At 40.1% G+C, this 24,681-nt stretch overlaps 2 protein-coding genes across 4 annotated transcripts in view; one reads left to right on the forward strand and one right to left on the reverse strand.

The window, feature by feature from the left end:
* Window positions 1-5,231, forward strand: part of Phc3 (polyhomeotic homolog 3) — a 72,315-nt gene extending 67,084 nt beyond the window's left edge. For all 3 annotated transcript variants that reach the window (XM_042678871.1, XM_042678872.1, XM_042678873.1), the window contains one exon: window positions 4,753-5,231. In XM_042678871.1, the coding sequence (XP_042534805.1) occupies window positions 4,753-4,907 (155 nt within the window). In that variant the 3' untranslated portion in view covers window positions 4,908-5,231. The remainder of the gene's footprint in view (window positions 1-4,752) is intronic.
* A 10,047-nt stretch (window positions 5,232-15,278) lies between these two features.
* Gpr160 (G protein-coupled receptor 160) lies at window positions 15,279-16,536 on the reverse strand. The gene has a single exon (XM_042678920.1). The coding sequence runs from the start codon at window positions 16,471-16,473 to the stop codon at window positions 15,463-15,465; it is 1,011 nt and encodes a 336-aa protein (XP_042534854.1). The 5' UTR covers window positions 16,474-16,536; the 3' UTR covers window positions 15,279-15,462.
* Between the last annotated feature and the right edge of the window lie 8,145 nt (window positions 16,537-24,681).

The following is a 24,681-nucleotide window of genomic DNA, read 5'->3' on the forward strand; positions in this document are numbered from 1 at the left end:
TTCTCTGAGTAATGCCTTGTATCTTAAAGTAAATCTTTATCTTTGTCTCTGCTTCTGTGACTTGTTCAAATATCCTTCTGAGCCTTTTGTGGCTCATTCAGGTTTGCTTTCCTTGAGTTCAGTCTTCTCCCAAGATTTTTTCATAGTTTGAGAAAAGCTTACAAATTTCCTTATCTCTTTTAATCTCTTTTGTATTTTCTTGTAAGTTAGCATGGAATATCTTCCCTTTCTAATCAGGGTACCCCTGAGGTTTTCTGTTTTCTTTGTATGTCATCTTATTAACCATCCTGTTGGGATTATGTTAGACCTTGTATATGGCCCACCAATATCTGAGTTGTTATGGGGAGGGGAGGGGAAATATAGATTAAGATAGATAGATAGATAGATCACTTGTGCACTGAAAGTTCTCTGTACGAGCAATCTTATTTTCAATTAATGCTGTTTATCTACCTTGATATGGTAACTGCCTTTTGCAAAGATCAGTTTAGTATCTATAATCTTATGAATCCACATTTATATTTATATAAATCTATCTATATATATTTATATAGATAGATTTATATAAAGTGGAAACAATTTCTTCTTATTTTTTTTTGTGGCACTGGGATTTGTGCCTACAAGGCAAGAACTCTGCCACTTGAACCACACCCCCAGCTCATTTCTTGTAAGTCTGAATATTATTATTTTTTTTGTAATACTAGATTTGTAGTTTATTCTATACTATTGAGTTATAAGATGCCTTTTCAATAACTTTGCTGAGGTCAGTTTTTATGTGGGGCTTTTTTTTTTTTGTCTGGACTTTTCTGGAGAAATGACTGTGGACACTAGAAAGTTCACTAGGGACCCAGCCCATCCTGAGAACTGATCTTTGATTCTGGTGTTAGGCCAACTGAGTTGACTAATTGCTTTGGTGATGTGTGTTTTGAATACACTGTTGGGCACCAAGCATTTCATAGATATAGATGCTAATATCAGGAAGTCTCAGAACTTCACGTCAGTTTACCTTGAGTACTTTGACTTTTAAAAAACAGTTTTTTCTCCAGTGAGTTTCTAGAATCATCCTTGCTTCTGCCTCCCCCCATCCCACTTTTTTTTTTTTTTTGCTGGTCATGGACCTGAACTCTGGGCCTAGGCGCTGTCCCTCAGCTCTTCAGCTCAAGGTGAGCGTTCTACCGCTTGAGCCACAACGCCACTTCCAGCTTTTTCTGTTTATGTGGTGCTGTGGAATCGAACCCAGGGCCTCATGCATGCAAGGAAAGCACTCTACCACTGAGCCATCTTTCCAGCCCCCACCCCACTTTTTAAAAGTTACTTTATATTTCATCTCTGTACTAATGTACCTATACTTTTGGTTGGTTGTGGGTTTTGAACTCTAGGCTTGAGCCTGTCCTTGCGCTCTTCAACTCAAGGCAAGCACTCTACCACTTGAGCCACAGCGCCACTTCCGGTTTTCTAGTGGTTTATTGGAGATAAGAGTCTCACGGACTTTCCTGCCACCAGCGCCTGGCTTGTACCTAACCTTTTTTCTGGTGATCTAAACCTTTGAAGATAATGTATTCTTAGTCATGCTGTTTCCTGGTATACTTTTTGTATTATTTGCCAATACTTTGACTGTTCACCTTTTAGAAGACTTCTGAGGAGGAGTCACAGTACAGAAGAGAATATGTTCTATACACATACATACATACACACATGTGCATATATCTCTTCTTGATGAAGAACTTTCTATCCCCAAATGTAGTTCTTATGGTCCTTATTTCCTCTTACTTTTGTTCTCTGAATCTAAGTAAACCCTATCCTGTTCTTCTCTTTCTTCCTTCCTTCCTTCCCTGTGTCCTTGTAAGACTGAAGAGGGAAGAACATTAGTTCTTTCAGTAAAAGAAGGAGGAAGTCACAACTAGATGCAAGATTAGTCAGTTTTGTCTGCCCAGTTTTGTTGAGAGCTACCTCTAGGAAAAGAAAAGGGGCTTTTCTATGGTGAGTAATCCCATTTCATGTTAGATTCATAGATGGTAATTGGGGAAAAAAAAACATAAAAGTTTACACAGTTGAGGATTTTGAAATGTCAATTTAAAACTTATCAGATAAATTGAAAACCTGGGTGCAAGTAGGAAATAGTAGATGTATACTATCACAGGACTTGGGAATAAAGTAGCCAAGAGAGCAGCTGTTACACAGGAGAATATGTGTTACTCTTACAGAAAGCTCTTTTGTGGTAGATTATATTTTGTCCTTTATAATTTAATTAGTTATTCCGACCTTTATGCCTATGCAATATCTGTGTTTGGGCTGGGCTTACAAGGAAGGCTTTATCTTAATATAAACACGGTGATGATACATTTGTAGTAGCATGATATCTAAAGGTATAATGCAATCATTTCCATTTCTCATCATTTTGTATGTGTGTGTATGTTGATTTTCCATAGAATACTGGTTTGAGTAAAAGACATTAAAATGACTAGTTTTTATACTAATGTTAATTTTATAGTTTTACTGTGTTTATGCAATGTTTTTGCTTTCTCTCCCTGATTCATTCATTACCCCTGACCTACTGGTTTCTGTGCCTTTATGGGGAAGTTACTGGTAACTTGGATGTGCAGAATTTCTGGAAGACAGTAAAGACATTTATGTAGATATTAGCATTGTTACCTGCTGATGTACCTGCAAGCTAAAATACTTGTTGTTTGACACATTAGCCTACAAGCTTATACTTTCAATGAGAATTTGTTATCATAAGTGAAGTGGGTGTGTTGTATGCCTGTACTAGCCTGTGCAAGGCTGAGACAGGAGAATTGTCAAGACCAGCCTGGGCTGTGTAGCAGCCAAACAAAAAGCCAGGTGCTAGTGACTCATACTTATAATGCTAACTATTCAGGAGGCTGAGATCTGAGGATTGCGGTTTGAAGTCAGCCCAGGAAAGAGTCTGTGAGACTCTCTTTATTTCCAGTTAACCACCAAAAAAGCAGGAAGTAGAGCTGTGGCTCAAAGTGATCCAGCAGCCTTGAGCAGAAGAGCTAAGGGATAGTTCTAAATCCTAAGTTTAAGCCACAGGGCCAGCACCAAGAAAAGGGGGAAAAGCTATGTCGAATGATACTAAAATTTGGAGTTGATTGTACATTGAGTAGCATTATATGTGTATTGATACCGTGGTCTTGAGTTCTGTCTTAAGTCAACAGTAATAAATGACAAATTTTATTGCCAAGAACCTCTTAGCTGTACTTGGCAGCAAAATTTATAAATCAGAACAAAGTATAAATGATGAAAGTGGAAATCTTGATACTGGAGAAAATAATTTGTTTATTTGACAAAACATGCTGTTTCATTTGTCTTTGATCCTATGTGTGAAGAAGATACTACATAAAGATAAGTTCATGATGTGTGTGTGTGGCACGATGTCATAGATCACTCTGTACTTGCATGTGTGCGTGTGTGTTCATGTGCTGGTTCTGGGGCTTAAACTTAGGGCCTGGATGCTGTACCTGAGCTTTTTTGCTCAAGGCTAGAGCTCTTATCACTTGAGTCACAAAAATCCCTTCCAGCCTTTTTGGTGGTTAATTGGAGATAAGAGTCTCAGGGACTTTCTTCCCCAGGTTGGCTTCAAACCAGGGTTTCCTGAATCTTAGCCTCCTGTGTAGCCTGGATCATAGATGCGAGCCACTGGTGCTCCACTCTGTACTTTTAAACTAAGTATATATTTTTTTCTTTTCTTTTTTTTTTTTTATTTTTTGGTCATGGGTTTGAACTCAGGGCCTGGGCACTGTCCCTCAACTCTTCAGCTCATGGCTAGTGCTCTACTACTTTGTCCACTTTGTACTTTTTAAAATATTTTTGGTGTCAGTCCTGGGGCTTGAACTTGAGGCTTGGGGGCTGTCTCCCAATTTCTTCAAACTTTCATCCTCACAACTCTGCTCCTGTAGTGAGGATTACAGGGAGTACCTGGCCACTCTGTACATTTTTACCCCCACTAATTGTTGACTTTTATTTTATTTTGTTTGTTTTTGTGACAGTCCTGGGGCTTGAACTCAGGCCCAGGTGATGTCCCTGAGCTGTTTTATGTAAGCTAGTGTTGTAACATTTGAGCTATAGCTTCACTTCTGGCTTTTTTGTAGTTAAAATTAATTGGAGATAAAGGTTTCATGAAATTTCCTGACTGGGCTGGCTTTGAACTGTGGTCCTCAGATCTCAGCCTCCTGAGTAGCTAGGATTACAAGTTGGAGCCACTGGTACCTGGTGAAATTATTACTGTTACTACTATTACCACTACTGCTACCAGTATTATTATTAGATGATTGTGGAGCTTGAACTGCGGCCCTGGGTACTGTTCCTGATTTTTTTTGTTCAAGTCTAGCACTCTACCACTTTGAACCATAGCTCCATTTCTGGTATTCTGGAGTTAATGGGAGATAACAATTTCACAATTTCCTACCTAGTCTGCTTCCAAACCACTATTCTCAGATCTCAGCCTCCTGAGTAAGCTAGGATTAGAGGCATGAGTCACCAGCAACTGGCCAGCTATATTATTTTTATAACAAGATTTCCAAGTAAATTTCTTTACCTAGACTTTGAATTCCTATTTGAGAATATTAACAAATACTCTCTTCTTCAAGGGTGAACCCAGACCATTATAAATTCTGTGAGCTTTTCAGCCTGTATTGAGACCCACTGAGTGCATTAAAATTAATTGGGATTGCTAGGAGTAAAGTCTAGTTGTTGTATATTTATTCTAATTTCCTTTCTCTGATCACATTCCAGGCTGCCAGGATATTGCAGATGAATTCAGAGCACAAGAGATAGATGGACAGGCCCTTCTCTTGCTCAAAGAAGACCATCTCATGAGTGCAATGAATATTAAGCTGGGCCCTGCCCTGAAGATCTGTGCACGCATCAACTCTTTGAAGGAATCTTAACAGAATATGAAGCTTTCATGTAACACCAATTTGATTTGTTTTTACAGACTTGTAAGGTAAAGGCTTTCATTGGCCTAGAATAATATACTTAAAATGGAAGGCTAAACACATTGGGATCACTTCTACAGATACAATAATCCATCATAATTTTCATAATTACCCAACATTGGTGAAATTAATTTTACAAGGTACATACAACATTGAAAGACTTGTTACAGATGGCCATATTTTTCAAAGAAACGTTATACTAGATAATTTTTTAAATGTGATGTTCATCATTAATATATAGAATCCTTTTAAAAATAATTATTTACATTTCTTCTCTTTTGATTCAGTTTTCTTACACATTTTTCTATCCTATTAAGTTTTTAAAGGTTGTCATAGAGATGTGGAATAATTTAGAAGTCAATGATGCAGTTGTATGTAATGAAATAGAGTATAGTTCTCAGAGTCAGACCTTTTAGACAAATGCTTTATCTATAAGAAAGGATTGTGTTCTAGCATAAGCAGTACTGATCTGGAGGTTAAAACAGTTGGTTTCTCTTTGGCTTAAGTGATAAAATTAGCTTTCCTCTCAGTGTTTGTACATATACAGCAATGTTCTTAATGGAAGTCACTTGTACTCGTTAGGAGACATTTGACAATATCTAGACCCATTTTGGTCAAGAGCTTGGGGATAGTATTGGGAGAGTTGCTGTGGATACATAGTAGTAGGGGCCAGAGCGGTTCCTAAATACCCTACAATGCTTAAAATGTCCTTCACAATCAGTAGTGCCAAGACTGAGAAACTGATGAGGTTGGAGAGACAAATGTTGCTCTTTTTCACAGAGAAACACTGCGAGCATGGGGCAGGGCGTTAGAATGAACACACATACAATGGAAGTATTGTCAGGCAGCATTAATGTTGGACTTAGTTATTTTTTCCAGTTCGGTTATGCATAATAGAAAAGAACCATGAAATTGCTCATTATGAAAAGCAAAATGATTTGGCTCTCAGCTAGTATTGATTCAGATGAATTACTTGTCAGGTCTCTCTGCTCCCCTGCACTGTACTGTGAACCTGGTACCTCTCCTGACAAGGGCCGTGCATAGTGGGGATGTGATGGTAAACATACTGACTCTAGCTAGAATGCTTGTTTTCCTTACTAAACCCTTTGCATTCTTCCTGCAAAGCATTTATGAATTTATTAGTTTTGAATGATCAAATCTAATTTTAAAACTTTGAAAGCAAAAGTTTTTCACCAGTTCACTTTCTACAGAATTATTTCCTGCGGGCACCTTGAGAGCCTGATGGTCCTCTTCATCAAAGCTTTGAGAACATTATAAAAGGTTTTGTTTAATCACTTCTATGTCTTTATCACATCATTGAGGCAGTTTAATAACTGAATGAACATGCACAGAGAAGCAGACACAGTTCAGTAAGTGAAGGTAAAGAGAGTCCGTGAGTTTCAGTCATTTTCACTGCTCCTTTAAAAGATTGTGTTGAGCTAGTAGAAAACTAAAGATGTCACTAAAGACATGACAGATATTTATCTTTTGGCTTTGTGTACATTAGAAAATATTGGGTTATTTTTATATAAAAATATAGCGGGTAATTTTTTTAATCTCTAGATGCCTCTTGTTTGAATGTATGCTTTGTGAGATTCCTTGGGTAAGTAGTTGTAAATGAAGATGATTACTAATAGTTATGTGTAGAGTTAGAATGTATAATGTAAGGCCCATGTTCCACATCTACAGTAGCTTATAGTCCATGATATGCATTTCTTTATATCACATTTTAAAGTTTCAAGGGAAGGTAGGTAGTCTACAATCAGTTTTTATTTATTAATGAATAATAGTTAACCATCATGATAGTTGTATGCTTTTCTCCCTCACCTTGCAATTTCAGAGCATGAAGATATACTAAGCAGTAAGAAGAAATGTCTTGTTCCATGAGAGGAAGGCACAAAGGAAAAATTGCCCCTAGATTTAAAACTTTGGTACTACACAATCCATACAGTACTTCACAGTCAATACAAAGCTTATTATTTGGGGTTAGACTCCCTTAGCAATAATATTTATATCCCATAACCAGTTTATCTGTAGCTTTTAAAGTATTCTCTTTGAACTGTGTAAATCCTTTTATTTACTTCCTCCACAGGTGTCAGTCATCTGCACTCAACAAAAAGTACCTGCACCTGGCACTATATTACAGCATGCAGACAGGTTTCTGAGTGCAGTAGAGTTACAGATCTTGAAATGAGTCCAGATTTTCTGTTATCTCCACTTTGAACATAGCAGAAAATGCGCTTTTCTCACATGAGTTATTTGAGTTGGAAATAATTCATTTGCAGTGAGTAGTTCCCCATTGAAGTAGTTCTTCCTTCACCTATGATTTAAGCATCTGAAGTAACATACCTCTTGTGTCCACCTCTCCTGAGCCTTAAGCACTTTTGGTGTGCCGCTTGCAGGAAGTTCCAGCCCTTTTTCCTTTTATATTCCTAAGAAATTAGGGATTTACTTGGCAAGGAATGATATGTGGGAAACATGAAGTTTTTTTTGTTACTTAAATTTGTATTTTCTGCCTTGAAACTGTACTCTTTTCCTGTTTTGGAGGAAAACATACTTTTGAAGTTTTGTTTTAAGCCTTTGTTCCTAGAAAACAGATACAGTTTGTAAAAATTATTTTTCTATGACAGTATTCCTCAGCCTTGTATAGAGATGTGTAAGCAAAGCTATGCAGGTTGGTCTAGTATGAGAACTGTCACCTTTCAAGTGGCACTTAGCTCTGATGGTATTCTTTTATTTGCTGTGGAATCATAGGCCTAGGCATGGAGAGGGTAGGATGGGAGGGGAGGTCTCAGTGAGCACGCTGGAGGGTGGGAAGAGGTGGCAGGCAATAGTCCTCTCCTCCCGTCTTTGGGAGTTTAGCTCACCACAACACTAAACAGATGGCTGCACTTTTCAAGTTAGGTTCATGTTTTACCTAGTTTAACATAGAAACAGTTTTTCTTTGCTATAGTCTACTGTTTATATTTTTACTTCCTGGTGTATTGAAACACAACTGTATGAACAAGTAGTGGTTTTTGACATAGCTTGTCTTCATATGTTAAGTGTAAAGTTGTAGTCAAGTTGAAACCCGCGCCACACCCTGTCTCACTGTCCTGAGGGCAGTGTTCAGGTTTGCAGGGCTTTGCAGAGTTACTGCTTGGTGACAGTGTGGGGAGGAGATGGAGTCCTGGTCTGTACACAGCTGTATCCAGTGGATGAAACACTGTTTTCAACCAGAAGTGGCTGTGATTACTTTTGTGGCTTGAAGGCTTTCCTGCTCCTGATGAGCAGCAGGACGCCTGCTGCCCACCATCACTGGGTGTTTCTTAATGGCAGGAAAAGGCCTCGCCTGACTTCCTCCCCTAAAGTCCCCTTTAGCCCTGAAAACAGCACAGAAACTTGCTTCTTAGAAAGGCGTTGGCCTGGAATCCTTTAGAGGGTTGGTAACAGGGCTAACTTTAGGGAGGGACGCAACTTGGGTGGGTTTTTCTGATTACCTCAGTCATATTCCAATGAAATCTTTGAGCTGTGGAAACTTGCCCATCTATCCAAATTGCTTGCTGAGTCTGTTTTTTGGGCAACATATACATGACTAGTTGTGCCCAGAGAATGTCTTCTGGGGTGGTGGTGAAAGAGGAATATGGAGGAAGAGAGGGTACTGCAGCCAATAAAGTGAAGCCATTCAGTGTAGATATGGCCTTCATCAATAGTCCAAAAATTAACTATTGGACTAGCAGCACAGCAATATAAGACTACCTTCTTAAATGGAAAAGGAGATACTGTGCATTGAGCCTAGGGCCCCTGTGATTTTTAGTGTATAAGATTTGTCTGTAATCAGACCTGTTCTTCTCTTTATCAACTCGTCCTTAGATGCATTCATATCAATAGTACCAGTGATACCTAAGTTAGTGGTTTATTTTTGTTTATTTTTTTTTGTCAGTCGAGGGGCTTGAACTCTGGGCCTGGGTGCCGTCTCTGAGCTCTTTAATTCAAGGGGTGGGCTCCATCACTTAAACCACAGTGCCACTTCTGGTTTTCTGGTGGTTCATTGGAGACAAAAGTCTCACAGGCTTTCCCTGCCTGGGCTGGCTTTGAACTGTGATCCTCAGATGTCAGCCACTTGAGTAGCTAGGATTATAGGCATGAGCCAGTGGTGCCTGGCTTGTTTTGATTTTTGAAGATTATAGGTATTATAATTGGAGAATATTTGTCAAAAATTCAAATACTTCTTTTTTTTTTAATAATTGAGTGTCCAGAATTACAGAGGAGTTTCCAATTTCCAATTCCACACTTGAATTAGCCTTGTAGATTATTATAAAGAAGGGTACTTTAGGATGGTATTTTACTTGATAGGGTTGTGTTTCAGTCTTAAGAACTGGGTGACTAAAAGCTGTAGGTTTCTTGTCACTAGTGTGGATTTCTGTGAGTAAGGTTATCAGTATGAATCAGGATATGAACTGCATCAGTATTGATGTTCTGTAAATCCATTTAGAACATTTCATTTCATCACAGAGTGGGGATTTGATTAGATAAGCACAAATACAGTATTAAGAAAATATATAACTTAAAATTTAATTTTAATACTTTAAGCTATACATCTTAAAATACCTTTGGGAAGGTATCCCTCTTTTGTTAGAATTTTATAAAATGTGTCATTAGTTCTTTTTTTTTTTTTTTAATAGCAGTACAAGCCATTTCTTAATTAAAAAACATTTAAAACGCTATTACCTTCTTTGGAAGAAATTTCTTAAAACTTTTAAAGAATGTCCAAAGTTTTACACATTATTTGTAGAGCTTGTATAACCTATTTCAAAATTATAGTGAGATAAAGCTTTTTTTTTTAAAGTTGTAAGGCACTAATACAAATTTACAAATTTACAAATTTAATTATTACCATCATATTCCAGAGTAAACTGAGAGGAGGCTGGATGAGCGATCTGCAGCCCAGCTTCCCGGGTGGATACTCTGTTCTGGCTCTATCCTGTGCAGGCGCAGGCACACACCCTTTCCTGGTGTTGTGATTGGGCCAGTGGAGTGGCTCAGGTAATTAGAGCATCCGCTTAGCAGAAGCAAATCCTGAGTTCAAATCCCAGTGCTTCCCAAAATAAAAGCCCAAACCAAATGTCATGTTTATGGAACTTTGGAGGAAATGTTTCCACAAATCTTTTGTGTCCCCTCCCCCTTTTTTAATAGCATGTAGACACTGCATTTTAAAATGACAGCTACTATCTGTTGGTTAGTTTTATATGACACTTTGGTAATTATTTTTAAGTTCTTTTGGATGTCCAGTGTTATAACCAGTGCTATAACCCAGATGTTGATTTGGGTTTAAGTCAAGTTTGAAGTACTTCTAGCTAATTTAAAATGTAGGCCCCATAATGAGGTGTTTCTAAAGTTGCTTCTTGCCTTCGACTTTTCCTTGGCAGTTCAGGTTTGAACTTAGGGGGCATAGTTGCTAGGCTGAAACATGCCTCCAGCCCTGGTTTTTTTTTTTAAGTTTTAAGCAATTGTATAAAGGAGTTGCCATTGAAAAAAGCAGTTTATGAATACAGTGCATCTTGATCAGTGTCACCCCTTTCAACATTCTCCCTGGCCCTTTCCCTCATTCTTCTTTTTTTTTTTTTTTTTTTTTTTTGGTCGGTTGTGGGGCTTGAACTCTGGGCCTGGGCGCTGTCCCTCAGCTCTTCAGCTCAAGGCGAGCGCTCTACCACTTGAGCTACAGCGCCACTTCCGGTTTTCTGGTGGTTTATTGGAGATAGGAGTCTCACGGTCTTTCTTGCCCGGGCTGGCTTTGAACCGCGATCCTCAGATCTCAGCCTCCTGAGTAGCTAGGATTACAGGCGTGAGCCACCAGCACCCGGCTCCCTCATTCTTCTTAATGTTGTAGAAATGCATTTAATTTTGTATCTGCATCTGCCCTCTTCTCTGTTCGTCTGCCCCTTTCCCTTGATTCCATCCTCCACTGTCAGGTAACCAATCCTGGTGTTTTTGTTCAACCCATTTTTTACGAGTTATTTTTAGAAAAGGGACTTGCTTTCCTCCTGGGTGTGTGTCTGAACTGTGATTCGCCTACTCTAGGCTTCTTGTCTTCATTGGGGTTGCAGACATAAACCGTCTCAGCCTCCCCTCCATGGACACGACGTTTCTCAGCTTTTCTGCCCTCGTTGGCCCGGCACTAGTGATCCTCCTGATCTCAGCCTGTGTAGCTGGGGATGAGAGGTATGTGCCACTGTGCCCATCCATGCGTTGAGAAGGGGTCTTTGAAAACTTTTTGCCCAGCTGGGCCTTGAACCATAATCTTCCTATTTTAGTCTCCCAAGTAATTAGGATTATAGGTATGAACCACCAGTGCCCAGCTAGTTCTCTTTTTATACTGAAGAGCTTTTGGTAATTATTTCTTGGCTCATTTACAGTATTTGTTCACCCAAGGACTAAGATGGAAACCTATAGTCAAGCTATCAAGGGCCTTTTCTTAAGTGCTGTCTATTGGCTGATCACTGAGCATGTGAATACATATTAATGTGGTCACTCATGTACTTACTCGTTTAGCAAACCTTCTGAACATGTGTAAGTGGGAGAAATGCCTAAGAAAGTAGGAAGTCAAATCTCAACAGAGTTACTTACTTCACGTTCTCACCATACACTTGGTGCCAAAAGGGAGACTTGTACGCATGGCCAGGGTTAGGCTAGATGACTTCTAAGGAGTGTGCACGATACAGTGCTGCTCCAGCACACTTCATGCCCAGTGACAACCCGATAGCTTACAAAATTAAGAGTGCTTGACTTGAGACGAGTGGGATAGGTGGTGTTGGCATTGATGCCATACGTGTTGTGTGGCAGGAAACAGGCTAATGGTGGTGTGTGTTTTCCTCTACAGATCTTCATATCTAGCCACAGCAGTGGAGCTGTAGCCGTTTTCCAAAAGTGAAAAAAAATCTGAAAGATCAAACTTAAAAGCCAGAATAATAATATGTGATAAAAATGTAAGGGTTATTACAGATAGCTACCTTTTAAATATATGGAAGGGTCAGTAATAGGAAGTATTTATGTTGCTGGATATGGTGGCACACACGTATAATCCCAGCAATTTAGGAGGTAGAGGCAGGAACCTGTTGAAATCCAGGCCAGCCTGGGGCTACGTAGTGAGATCTTCTGACAACAGCCAGGGCGGGTGTATAGTTTCATGTCTGTAGAGCCCAGAAGCACAGCACCCGGGCCTCAATCCATGGCACCACTACCACCAAAAAGCTTACTGTGCCTGTTCAAGAAAAACAAATGTTAAAAATACTTCCCAGCTTGAATGAAGAATAGAAACTGAATGGAAAAAAGTTATTAATAGGGTAAAATTCCTTCATCATTCTGGGAATCAGAATGTGTCACTGTAACTTTACTGTCAGATGATAGAAAATTCTCCGTAAGGATGCAAATTGAAAATATATAGTATTTTAAAAACCTTTATATATTGTAGTTGCAATTTCTAAAGCAGGAAAATACCCAGTGTTGGATTACAATGTACATTACACTCAAACTGATCAGAGAAAGCAACAATATTGTCTTTAAGTGTCCAGATAGTCTGGGTTGTTCCATGGTTAGTGTAAAATTACTTTTAAAGTGTTGTAATTTTTAAAATATACCTAATTTTTCAAATATTTTATGCTGTTAAAATATCTATTGCATAAATACTTTGTATATGTATTCTTAAAATTTCATGTGCAAAGATGTTATAATTTTGGATATATTATTTTCAAGTTGTTTAATAAGAGCCCCCAATCTCCTCCTGGGAAAGGCTAGTCTTTGTCTTTTCCAGGAACACGGCCCTCATGAGCCTCCTGTGAGGCCCTTGCGTGCCGTGTGGCTGGGCGTGTAGACAGCGGGTACAGGGCTGACACCCACGGTAGTGGGACAGCTCCTCAAGCCTCTTGATTAAATTAGCACTTTTTGTCTTTCTGCTTAAGACTTGGTTGATTTAGCAAAATGTTGTGATACCCTTATTAAAAGATGTTAGGCTTTAAGCACATTCTTAAAAAAAAAAAAATTCCTCTCCTTGATTCCTCCATGGATCTAAATTAAGACTATTGGAAAACCTCAGAGGGTAGAGCAAGCATCCCCGACAGGAAGGGAGAGTCCTGTCCAGAGTCCTGCTAAAAATGAGGTCCTTTACCCTCTCGGCATTAGCGTCCTAGACGGGTGTCCTAGCTGCCATTTCAGAGTGTATAACCTGAAAACAAAGTTAATTTTGCATTATGAGAGCACATCACAAGCTATGTACAAAGTGTTCATTTGGTGTATTTTTTTATAAAAGAGAAAGCACTTTCATGACAAGTAGCATGTGTATGACTGATAGCTTTTCCTATACGTCGTGTCTGTTCAGTGAACTAAAATTGGGCATCCAAGTTTGCCGACGGCAAAAAACACTACAACCTGAAAGCACCTTATACTCTGCTGCTTACTCTTGCTTGTAATTGCACCTTCGCTACCCGCACACTGTCACATAGAGATTTTTGGAGCATTGCTTCATGTGGGTCTGGATGGATCGGTGGGCCTACAGGATCATCTATTTATATTGTTTATATACAATAATATATTGTAGACCAGTTGTAAGTTCATTTCTTTACAAATAAAAGCCTGGCTTTTATTTTGGCTGGTTATTGTTTTTTTTTTTCCTTTAAGCTTATGAGACACGGGAGATGTAAGTAAACCAACAGAAAGCTTTACAAGGGGTTTGAACTGATTTAAAATATACAGACTGAATTAGTGTACTTAATATTCCCTTCCTCGCTTATGGCCAGTTGGAAGGCCATGTGTTCCAAGGGTGCAGTCCCAGTGAAAGAACCTGCTTTGGCCACGCAGGACTGACTGCTCTCACTATACGTGTTATTCCTCCTCAGCTCCAGGTACAGTTGGATCTCTGTATTTTAAAATGAAGCAATGTGATTGTGATTTCTATTCTCAATTTTGTTTTTAATTGTTTGAACTCAGGGCCTGCCTACTGCTTACTAGCCAGGTGTTCTGTTGCTTGAGCCATACACTCCCAGTCCTTTTTTGTTTTCAAGCAGTCTTTTGAGTTTTTGCTTGGGGCCAGCCTTGGACCACATTTCTTCGATATACACCTTCCATGTTGCTGGGATTACAGAAGTGTACCACCATGCCCATCATTTCAGAATGTTTGGGAATTTTTAGGATTATTTGTATAGATTTTACCAATTGTGTATGTCTAAGCTCAAAATTCAATATGCTCCCAAATCTGAAACTTTTGGAGTGCCAGCACTTTTTATGTAGTTTCAGGCTAGGCATGTGCTCTGCCTGTCCTTACAAAGCAGAAGATTTCCCATTTCCAGCAACATCCGCCCCCCCCCCCCCCCCCCCCCCCCGGCTAAAACCCTCTTGGGCTCCCATAAAGGCTTACAGACTCGTTTTTTGTGTGTGTGTTTTTTTTTTTTGTGCCAGTTATGGGGCTTGAGTTCAGGGCTGCCTGGACTGTCTCTGAAGCTTCTTTTGCTTGAGGCTTGTTCTCTCCCACTTGATCCACACCTCTATTTCTGGCTTTTTGCTAGAGATAGGCATCTGATGGACTTTCCTGCCCAGGTTGGCTTCACCACTCTGATCTTCGGATCTCACACTTGTTTTTGGACAATGATAGAGCCAGGCACTGGTGGCTCAAGTCTGTAATCCTAGCTACTCAGGAGGCTGAGATCTGAGGATCACAGTACAAAGCCAGCTCAGGCAGGAAAGCCTGTGAGACTCTTATCCCAATAAACAACTCAGAAAACTCAGAAACGGTGCTATGGCTCAAGAGGTGGAGCGTTCACCTCGAGCTGAAGAGCTGAGGGATAGTGCCCAGGCCCAGAGTTCAAGCCCCATAACCGATGAAAAAAAGAGCTCATGTATGGAGTAGGAACTTTAGCCACAAAACTAGCATGTTTTAAAAAAGACATAAATAATGAATATAACATGTAAGGATAAGCACTAATGATACACATTTAAGCATGTGTTTTTATGTGTGTGTGTGTGTGTGTACACACACACACACACACATTGCCAAACAGGAGGCCTGAAGGTCTAACTCCAGTACCACCAATAAAACAAAAAACATTAAATTTTTTTTAATTATCTAAATTTAAATTTAAAATTTTTTAATTATCTAAATTTAAAATCTTCCCCTTAAAATTTATATCAAACCATTTTAGGAAAAGTCTTGATTTTCTTGTTCTAAATTTGATAAAACATTTAAATTCTTGTCTTAAAGTTGGCAATTTATATGACATTTTGCATCATTTGAGAGAAAAGCAAACATCAGTATAGCCAAATGTTAACTTGTTTATTTTCTGTATTAATAACAAATATTTATGCAGTGTTCCTGAAGAAGCATAAAAATTTCAAGACTACTCAGTAAATAATAAAGCCCCAAAGGCATGTGCTGAAGAAATGGAAAAGTTAGGGAATAAGCTTCCATTGGGTTCTGGCCTGAGCAGTCATTCTTTCCAGTTTGTAAACTAGGATTTGTATTAGTTTTAACATGGCAACACTAACAAATTATTACTGATATAGGCTTTTCAGTTTGTTCAAGATGATGAATCATAAGTGGGATGAAGCAGCATTTCCAGTTGACAAAGGGATCCACAGGAAATACAGAATCTTTTAAATAAACTTTATGACAATTAAACCAACAAACTATAGCAATGAGAAAACTATTGACAAAGTACAGCCAAGGGATGTTCATCTCAATGTACGCGGGCATTTGCACACTGAGGAAGAGCATGACCGCCTGAAGTAGCACAAATGGCAACCAGGTTCCAAGGAAGCAGACAGTGAGCTTGGATGCAAGGGTCTTTTTAGCGTTCCCAGTGTAGCTACAGTGTGGGGAAAAGGGGAAATACAGGATGGTCTCGTTCATATAGGAAGTTATTCTCACAGCCTGAATCAAGGTCAGGACTTCTGACCAAGAGGTTATAAATGCCCCAGCTAAAACCATCATCATAGACACAGAGAGCCAGTAACTCTGAGAGCTGACATAGGACGGACACTGGTAAGAGACTCCATGTGCCTCCAGGCTTTGGTAGATAGTTGGATCTCCCAGAATGTAAGCCAGGACTGAAATCCAAATTAAACTTACTACAGACAAATAAAATAACCTTTGACACTTGGATGATAGTTTGGCGATCTTAGAGAAACTCAAGCAATAATCTATATATGCTATTAGGAAAACTGGATAATGCAAAAAGCCATAAATGAGGGAAGCAAGCTGAGTCAACAAGCAGATGTGGTATCTAGTAAACCTAATGCCTAAAATTATAAAATCCCTGAAGTAGGATATAATGGAAATGTTTACTAAAAGAAAAAGATCGATGAGTGCTAGTGAAATGCAAAAATAGTCCATAAAATTTTGGTTGGTGGTTTTTCTTCTCATTCCTAGCGTGAGGATATTTAATAGTATTTTCCCAAGTATGATCAAGAACAGCATACAGTCAACATCTAGGGGTCGATTTGGTGCATGTAGCTGGTACTGAGGAGTGTTCTCTGAGGAAAGGGCTGGCATAGTTAAGTTTCAAGAAGACCTACTGAAATCTGTGGGATAAAACGCCACTTCCATCTTCCATTCCTGCAAAGAGTGAAGAGCGGATGTTATCTTGATGCTGTTTATGTGAGCACATTACACAGCAAGTACTCCTCCCAAGTAATGAAACGTCAGTAGAAAGTATAGATCCACTAAGAATGGATCTACTTTGATCATTTTTTGAGACCCAGATGGTGCAGAACTTCGAGGTCTTTCAGCCCAAATGTTACATGCTATACATATATACACGTGTGTGTGTGTGTGTGTGTGTGTGTGTGTGTGTGTGTGTGTGTGTGTGTGTGTGTGTGTGTGTGTGTAACTTCTATATTAACTTGTCAAAGAGAAAAAGCATACTGCTGGAGCCAAGACCCATGCCTGAAATATGAGTGTTATCTTAGTGCTCAGGGCCACCACCATGGCCCCCCTTCCCTGTCCCGATCTGCAGGCAGTGACATCCCCAGGCCGTGCCTTAGCCTAGCCATCTTCACACCTTTCTGTCCAGATGGCAGCTTTCTCTGAAGCTCAAAAACTTCAAACTGGCAGTTCAGCTGAAAACAATGGGGACGGAGCTTGTAGCTGTGCTTTCAGGCATGGCAGAGAGAGGAAAGAGAGAGAGAGAGAGAGACTGAGCTCGGATTCCTGCAAACCTTAAGTGGTAAGTAGGTGAAGGATGTACAAGGCTGCAGGCTTAGTACCTAGCAGCCTCCCCACCCAAATAAAGGGAGGAAAAGGAGCCACAGTTGAGGCTCAGGTATTTTGAAAGCAGATAGGAGAAAATAGAGAGGAAAAGATGGAAGGAAGGAGATTGAAGAAATGTAGCTCAAGGTAGAATGCTGCTGAGCATGCATGCGAGTCCTGGCTTCCACCTTTAGTGCAGCAGAACTAAGACAGATGACAAACTCCACCTGTAAGTGTCAACAGCAGGAGGTAGGTTGATAGTAGTATCTAGTGAGGAACCAGTAGCTCATGCCTGTAATCCTAGCTACTCAGGAGGCTGAGATTTCAGGATCGAGGTTCAAAGCTAGCCCAGGCAGTAAAGCCCATGAGACTTACCACCAGTTAACCACCAAAAAAGCCGGAAGTGGAGCTGTTGGCTGAAGTGGGAGAGTGCTAGCCTTGAGCAAAAGAGCTTGGACAGCACCCAGGCCCTGAGTTCAAGCCACCAAAAATAAAGGAATCTGTAAATATGTGGTACATCTTGAAGATACAGGATAGCATAGAAATTACAAAGGTGTCTGCAGCAATTAAAAAGGTTTCTCAATGTATGAGGAAGAGTTACTTTTCTAGCAAGAACTATTGAGTGCAAAGGAGGCCGAATGAAAATAACAGCAGAGATGGAAGTGTGCATGTAGTTCAGTGGTAGAGCTATGAAGGCCCTGGGTTTGATTCCCAGCACCATAAGAATAAATAATAAAGTGCTCACTCCTTAAAAAAATGTGGACTTAAAAATCTTGTCCTCAAGGATATTCAAGGTAATGACTTTATTAAAACACGTCCCCATCCCCCCCAAAAGACCAGCAAGGATGAACATTAATAGAAGAGAAAAAGCAATGCAAAACTGGTTCTTCTGAAGTGGATGGAGACCACATGAGCAATGGGATGTGCAAGAAAAGCGAAAATGGAACGTTCTTCACAGCCTCTAAAATGACAGCAGAGAGACCTATGTGGTGACGGTGGAGGTCTGAAGAAGCCCTGTACCATAACTAATGTCCTGGGTCCCCTGTGACCTCAGCCCCATGGAGTTGAAGCTGCGGACAGGAATTTCCCCCACAGGCAATCTCCGTATGAACTCAAACCCCAAATGTGAATGCTGTTTGCACTCTACAGTCTGCTGAAAGTGTTACGTAGCATATATTTAAGGATACTTAAACTTGGTGCTGAAAAGCATATTTGGTATAGTCTTGGACCCGTAAATTAACTAAAAACAGGTGAAAAGCTTGCCTTCCCGGCCTCCATTTTGTACTTTGTCTTTTATTCTAAGCTATTCTGTCCACAGTCCCTTCGGCCACCTTGGAATCAATAAGGGATTTCCCCCCCCCCACCCCCCCAAGGGACAGCAAAGCCTTGCAGCACAGACCCTCCCCCATCTGAGGACAATCCCTGCAAGGATAGGGCACACACCAGGAAAGACTACACCTGCAACCTGGACTGTTTAACATGAATACTCCCCACCTGTGCCCAGTACCCTGAAGATGCTCAAGAGAAAGAACTAAAATGCATCTCTTCTGTAGCATGTCCAATCCACATAAAGCATTCTTTCTTGGCCCTTCACCCTGTCTCTTTGGCATATAGGGGTGAGGGGCTGAACCCGACATGTGGAACTCCTGGCGTTTGGGTCTGGGGTCTTAGATGCTGTCAACATATTCCTTTCTTAAAAGGCTTTCCTGTCACTTCCACCATGCTTCATGTCTGGTCTGGATGACCAGGGCTCACAGGTGCGCTCACTCTCTGCCAACGCCCTCCAACACCGCATTGTCCATGCTCACGTCTTCACTGATTTGAAGTCATAATCAAGCTTAAAGAGAACGGAGGAGGGAAATGCCTCCCAACACACATAAAATTAGAATTACCCTCATACTAAAACCAAAGTCATTTGGTTAGAAATCAGCATCCTGACGGGGCATCACTTGGGAGACAGAGGCAGGAGGATCAAAAGTTCTAGACTGGCCTGGGCTACAGAGGGAAACCTATCCAAAGAAACCTCAGTCTATCAACCAACATCCCTAAGAAAATGTTAGCAAGTTCAATATCAACATATAAGAAGAGTAATACATCACAATCAATGCATGCTTAGCTTAACATTCATGTAATTGACCATTTTAACAAAAAAGGAGAAAAAATATATAGTGGACTGAATAAATGCAGAAGCACTGAACAAAATGCAGCAAGATAAAAGCTCATTAATAAGCATTAGAAGGGAACTTTCCCAACCAGAAAAGCATCTAAGAAACACCTAGCACTGGATGAGAGGCTGTCCCCTACCCCCAGGGCAGTAGCAGTGCCTGCCGTTACTCCCTACTTAGCACAGTGTTGGAGGTTCACACCTGTGCAACAGGGAGGGCTGAGCAGTCTGGCTGGTGGAGAAGCAGTGAAGCTGTCTATTCGTGGGTGGAGAATCTAAGGAATATATAATAAAAGGAAATATAATGTGAGTTTTGCAGTGTTGCAGATTAAAAACCATATTTCTATGCAATACTAGAAATAATTGGAAAATACAGTATCAAAATGAGACACTTAGGAATAAGCATTATGTATGTTTATAAATATTGCAGAATGAAATTAATGAATGGATAAACCTTGGTCTGGAAGACTCAGTGTGCTTATGTTGTGGAATCAGCAAGCTAGTTTACAACTTACATGGAAAAAATAAAGGTCCTAGTTGAGTGAAAACTTTTTTCTGTTTGATACCCAGGTCTTGAACTCAGGGGAAGGACCATAAGCTCTCCCTTGCTTGCTCACGACTAGAATTTGCCTCTAGCACCAGGCTTCCAATTCTGCTCTTCTGATGTTTAATTGGAGATACAATCTTTAAGAGTTTCCTGATCTGGCTGGCTTTAAACCATGATCCTCAGATCTCACCCTCCTGAGTAGCTAGGATTTCAGATGTGAGCCACTAGCATCTGGCTTGAAAATGTTTCTTAAGAATAAATTTGGGGGGCTGGGAAGGTGGCTCAGTGGTAGAGCGCTTGCCTTGCATGCCTGAGGCCCTGGGTTCGATTCCTCAGCACCACATAAGCAGAAAAAAACAGAAGTAGCACTGAAGAGCTGAGGGACAGTGCCCAGGCCCAGAGTTCAGGCCCCATGACCAACAATAAATAAATAAAATAAAATTTAAAAAAAAAAAAAAAAAAAAAAAAAGAATAAATTTGGAGGATTTATAAACCCATAAGATTTGCTATCAAGATACACAAGATAGTGTGAGATTAGGGGAAGAATTACCTTATAAATTGATGGAACAGAAAAGACTTCAGAAGAAATTGACCTATGCATTTATAGTCAATTGACTTTCAACAAAAGTAGGAGAAAGGGAGAGTCCTTTCTGTCGATGGCCAAGAGGTGATTATTCATAAGGAGGAGCCATGAATCTTGGCCCTTACCCAATACTATACACAAAATGAGACTACTGTGTGGGATCACAGGACTAAATGGAGAGGAAAAACAAATTTCTAGGGAGCAGGAAAAAAATAGGACTCTGGAAGATATGTTGGCTTCTTAAGGCTACCATAACCAATTAACCTTGGGAATAAAACTTAAACTAGATGGCTTAACACAATGGAAATGTCAAACTGCCACAGTTCTGGAAGCTAAAAATCTGAAATCAAGAAGCAAGTAGAGTCATCCCTGGACGTTCGCAGAGGAGGACCATTCCTTGCCAGTGCCAGCTGTGGGTGGAATAGCCAGGCATTCCCACTATGGCAAGGTAAGGCTCTGCCTGCATCTCTGCGTGTCTTCCCCATGCCTCCCTTCCCCCAGCTTAACTCAACACCATCACTGTATTTATACCTCAACCCATTTGCCCCTATCCTCATTTCACCCAAACACCTCGAATTTTCCAGAGCTTCCCACATAAGGTCATATTCTCAGGTTCTGAGATGACCAAAGTTTGGGGGCACTCCAGGCGAACCATACCAGAAGGCAGGGGCTTCTCAGGACACATTCGTGCACCAGACATGTCCCAATTGGCTTCATTAAAAAAAATAGTAAGGGGCTGGGAAGGCGGCTCAGTGGTAGTGCTTGCCTTGCACGCATGAGGCCCCGGGTTCGATTCCTCAGTACCACATAAGCAGAAAAAGCCAGAAGTGGCTCTGTGGCTCAAGTGGTAGAGCGCTAGCCTTGAGCTGAAGAGCTGAGGGACAGTGCCCAGGCCAAGAATTCAGGCCCAAGACCAGATTCAAAAAAAAAGAACCACACGTCTCTGATCAGATAAAACAATATCAAAATGAACTCCAGGAAGTGGAAACAAGAAGTTTTGTCTTTGTTTTGTTTTTTCTGTTTTTTGTTTGTGTTTTTGTTTTTTGTCGGTCATAGGGCTTGAACTCTGAGCTTGGGCTGTTTTTTTCTTTCTGTCTTGTTTATCTATCATTGGGAAGATAAGAGGGGACACAGAAATGGAAGGCCAAATGGTGAAGAAAGGCAGCAGTGGTCTTCACTAGATACTACGTTGAAAATGAACTATACAACTTGGTGTGTGGGATGGTGTGTGGGAGAGAGCAAGGGAAGGGGTGACATTGTTCAAAAAAATGTACTCATCACCTGACATGTAACTAACTCCTCTGTATACCACCTTTATAATAATCTTTTTTAACGGAAAACTTTTAATTGTTTAAAGTAAAGGCACAAGTAAACATTTCAAGTTACCATACAATGTTATAATAAAAAATTACAACAGTAAAATTAAATACATTATAACCCCATATCTCTGTAGTATATGCAATGTGTTCTATCATCTTCTTTGGAGTGGAAAGAAAGGATGTGATATGAAAACACAGATTCTAAGTAGGATCTGCTCTACTTTTAACTAGAGATTTTAATTTCAGTAGAATGAATACCTTTTTAAAAACTTAAGTTTTGTTAAGATAGAGCAGTAACAACTTTCAAGCTACAACTCCAGTCTGAATAAGTAAACCGCTAATTTTACAGAATAAAAGCTGTCAATGTCAAGTATTATCCAACAATAAAGCTGATAATAAAAAGCTTTACCAACACATTATTCAAAGTACTTTCTTTAAGTCTGAAAATCACAATGCATTATGTAAATGGCAAGTGAAGAACCAAATGATTCTTTATGGTATCAAAAATAATACACTTCATTATTTTCCAGCAAACGCACTAGCTGGGGAGTAACATGCTTTATCATGTTCTGAGCCAAAAGAAGTTTTTCTAGACATAGTCTGATGTCTCTCTTAGTCAGCAAGCACAGAATATCTACTGCCTAGCAAAAAGAGAAAAGAAAAAAAAAGACCCAGTAGGGTAGATATTTATGTGAATTTTGTATAACAATTTTTTTTTTAAAGCCAGGTGCCAGTAGCTCACACCTGTAATCCTAGCTACTCAAGAGGCTGAGATCTGAGGATTGCAGTTCAAAGCCAGCCTGGGCAAGGAAAGTCTGTGAGACTCATCTCCAACAAGCCACCAGAAAACCAGAAGTGGTGCTGTGGCTTAAGAGTTAAGAGCACTCGCCTTGAGCTGAAGAGCTCAGGGACAGAGCCCAGGCCAAGTTCAAGCCCCATGACCAATCAAAAGAAAAAAAAAATACAAAACCCACACTTGTCTTTAGAAGCACACTTAGGAAAATAAGGCAAGTTACAGACTGGGGAAAAATATTCACAAGAAATATCTGATAAAGTCCTCTGAGCCAGAATAGAAATGGGTTCTTACAAGTCATGATAAAACAATTAGACAATTAGGAAAACAGCCAAATCCTTCAGTCACAATAGGGGAATGCAAATCAAAGTCACAATGAGATGCCTGTATACCCAGTATAAAAACGAAAATGAAAGGTCAGGGAAGTAGAGGGCTGACATGGTAGCAATTCCATAAAGGATCAGAAAATGGCACCCCTCCGTAGGATGAAAGCAGCTGGGCAGTTTCTTACAGCGCCAAAGGTTCAGTGACCACTTCATCCACTAGTCTCACTCCTAGTTATTTTTCCAAAGAGAAGAAAAATGACCACAAGAAAGCATGCACCCAAATTTGTGTAGGAGCTTTACTCAACATGCCCGCACACTGGCAACAGCCACACATCTATCCACCAAGACGACTGGATAAACCGAGTCTCATAGATGCATGATGGGAAGCTTCTCATAATAAAAAGGAACCAAATATTGATACATGCAGTACATGCTGCACAGGAATTAACCTCACAAACATGGCAGACAAAAGTAACACACAGACACACACATATGCATACACATACTATAACTACATGGTAATAAGGCCAAACAGATCCACAGGGGAATGTGGAGCCAGGCTGGGGCAGAGCAGCGGCAGTGGCCTCTCTGTGGAGATGGAAACGTTTCTCACTGGGGCTGCGTGTGCTTATACTGGTATACATATTTTTCTAAATTCAAACTGAATAATTAAAGTGAATTTACTTATATTTAATTATAATTTATTTTAAGGATATTTATATCATAGGATTAGATATAAAGTGAAAACCTAGAGTGAACTGTTCAGTAACAGAAAATTGGCCAGATAAATTAGGGTACAACTTCCTGGGACAGGTGATCCTGTCTATTCTCTCTCATAACTTCACTAAAACAACAGTAAAATTCAGGTTTTTACTTGCTTTTAAAATGAATTAATAATTCTAATTTGCATAGGTAGAGGACACAAAGAGCCAAGTCACTAATAATCTTAGCTACTTAGGAGGCTGAGAACTGAGGATCACCGTTCAAAGCCAGCCTGGGCAGAAAGTCCATGAGACTTTTATCTCCAATCAGCCAGCAAAAAGCCAGAAGTGGAACTGTGGCTCAAGTGGTAGAACCCTAATTTTGAACACAAAAGCTCGACAATAGTACCCAGGCCCTGAGTTCTAGCACAATAATAAAAATAACAATTCAGAAGCTGAAACCCTAGGCCACAGTATCAGTGTGTGACTGTATTTGATGCTGGAATTGTTAGACAGTATTCTGGCCATTCTTTTTTGGCAGTAGTATGTTAAAAGCAGAGCTTCATGCTTACTAAGCTGGAGCTCTTCCACCTGAGCCCTACTCTTTGTCCTCTGGCTATTTTAAAGATACGGTCTCACTTTTTGCCTGGGCTTGTCTGGACTACAATCCTATTTATGTTGATAAGCACCTGACTATTGGTTCCAATGGGGTCTTGTGTACTTTCTGCTCACAGCAATTCCATTTCTGTCTCTCAAGCAGCTAGGATTACAGGTGTGCCCCCACCATTAAAAATAAATAAAAACCCACTGAAGTGTTCACAGATGAGTTGTACCCTCTGCAATTTGATTCAAAATAACGTAGTGTGTATGTTGGCGCAGGACTGGTAATAAGGGAATGGTTATCTTGGAAAGACACTTGAAAATGTTCATAATTTTGTCTTAAAGAATAAACCTCTAATGACAGAAATCTAAGGCTGGAAAAGAGGTGGAAGAATGGCTGGAGACCGAGCCCCTGCTGCAACACGTGTGTTCAGCCCAGCAGGAGCAGAAGCGCCACCAAAGCGAATGAATGTCTCAAG

Source organism: Dipodomys spectabilis, unplaced genomic scaffold, assembly GCF_019054845.1.
Source record: "Dipodomys spectabilis isolate Male_0828 unplaced genomic scaffold, ASM1905484v1 ptg000050l, whole genome shotgun sequence".
NCBI classification, from domain to species: Eukaryota; Metazoa; Chordata; class Mammalia; order Rodentia; family Heteromyidae; genus Dipodomys; species Dipodomys spectabilis.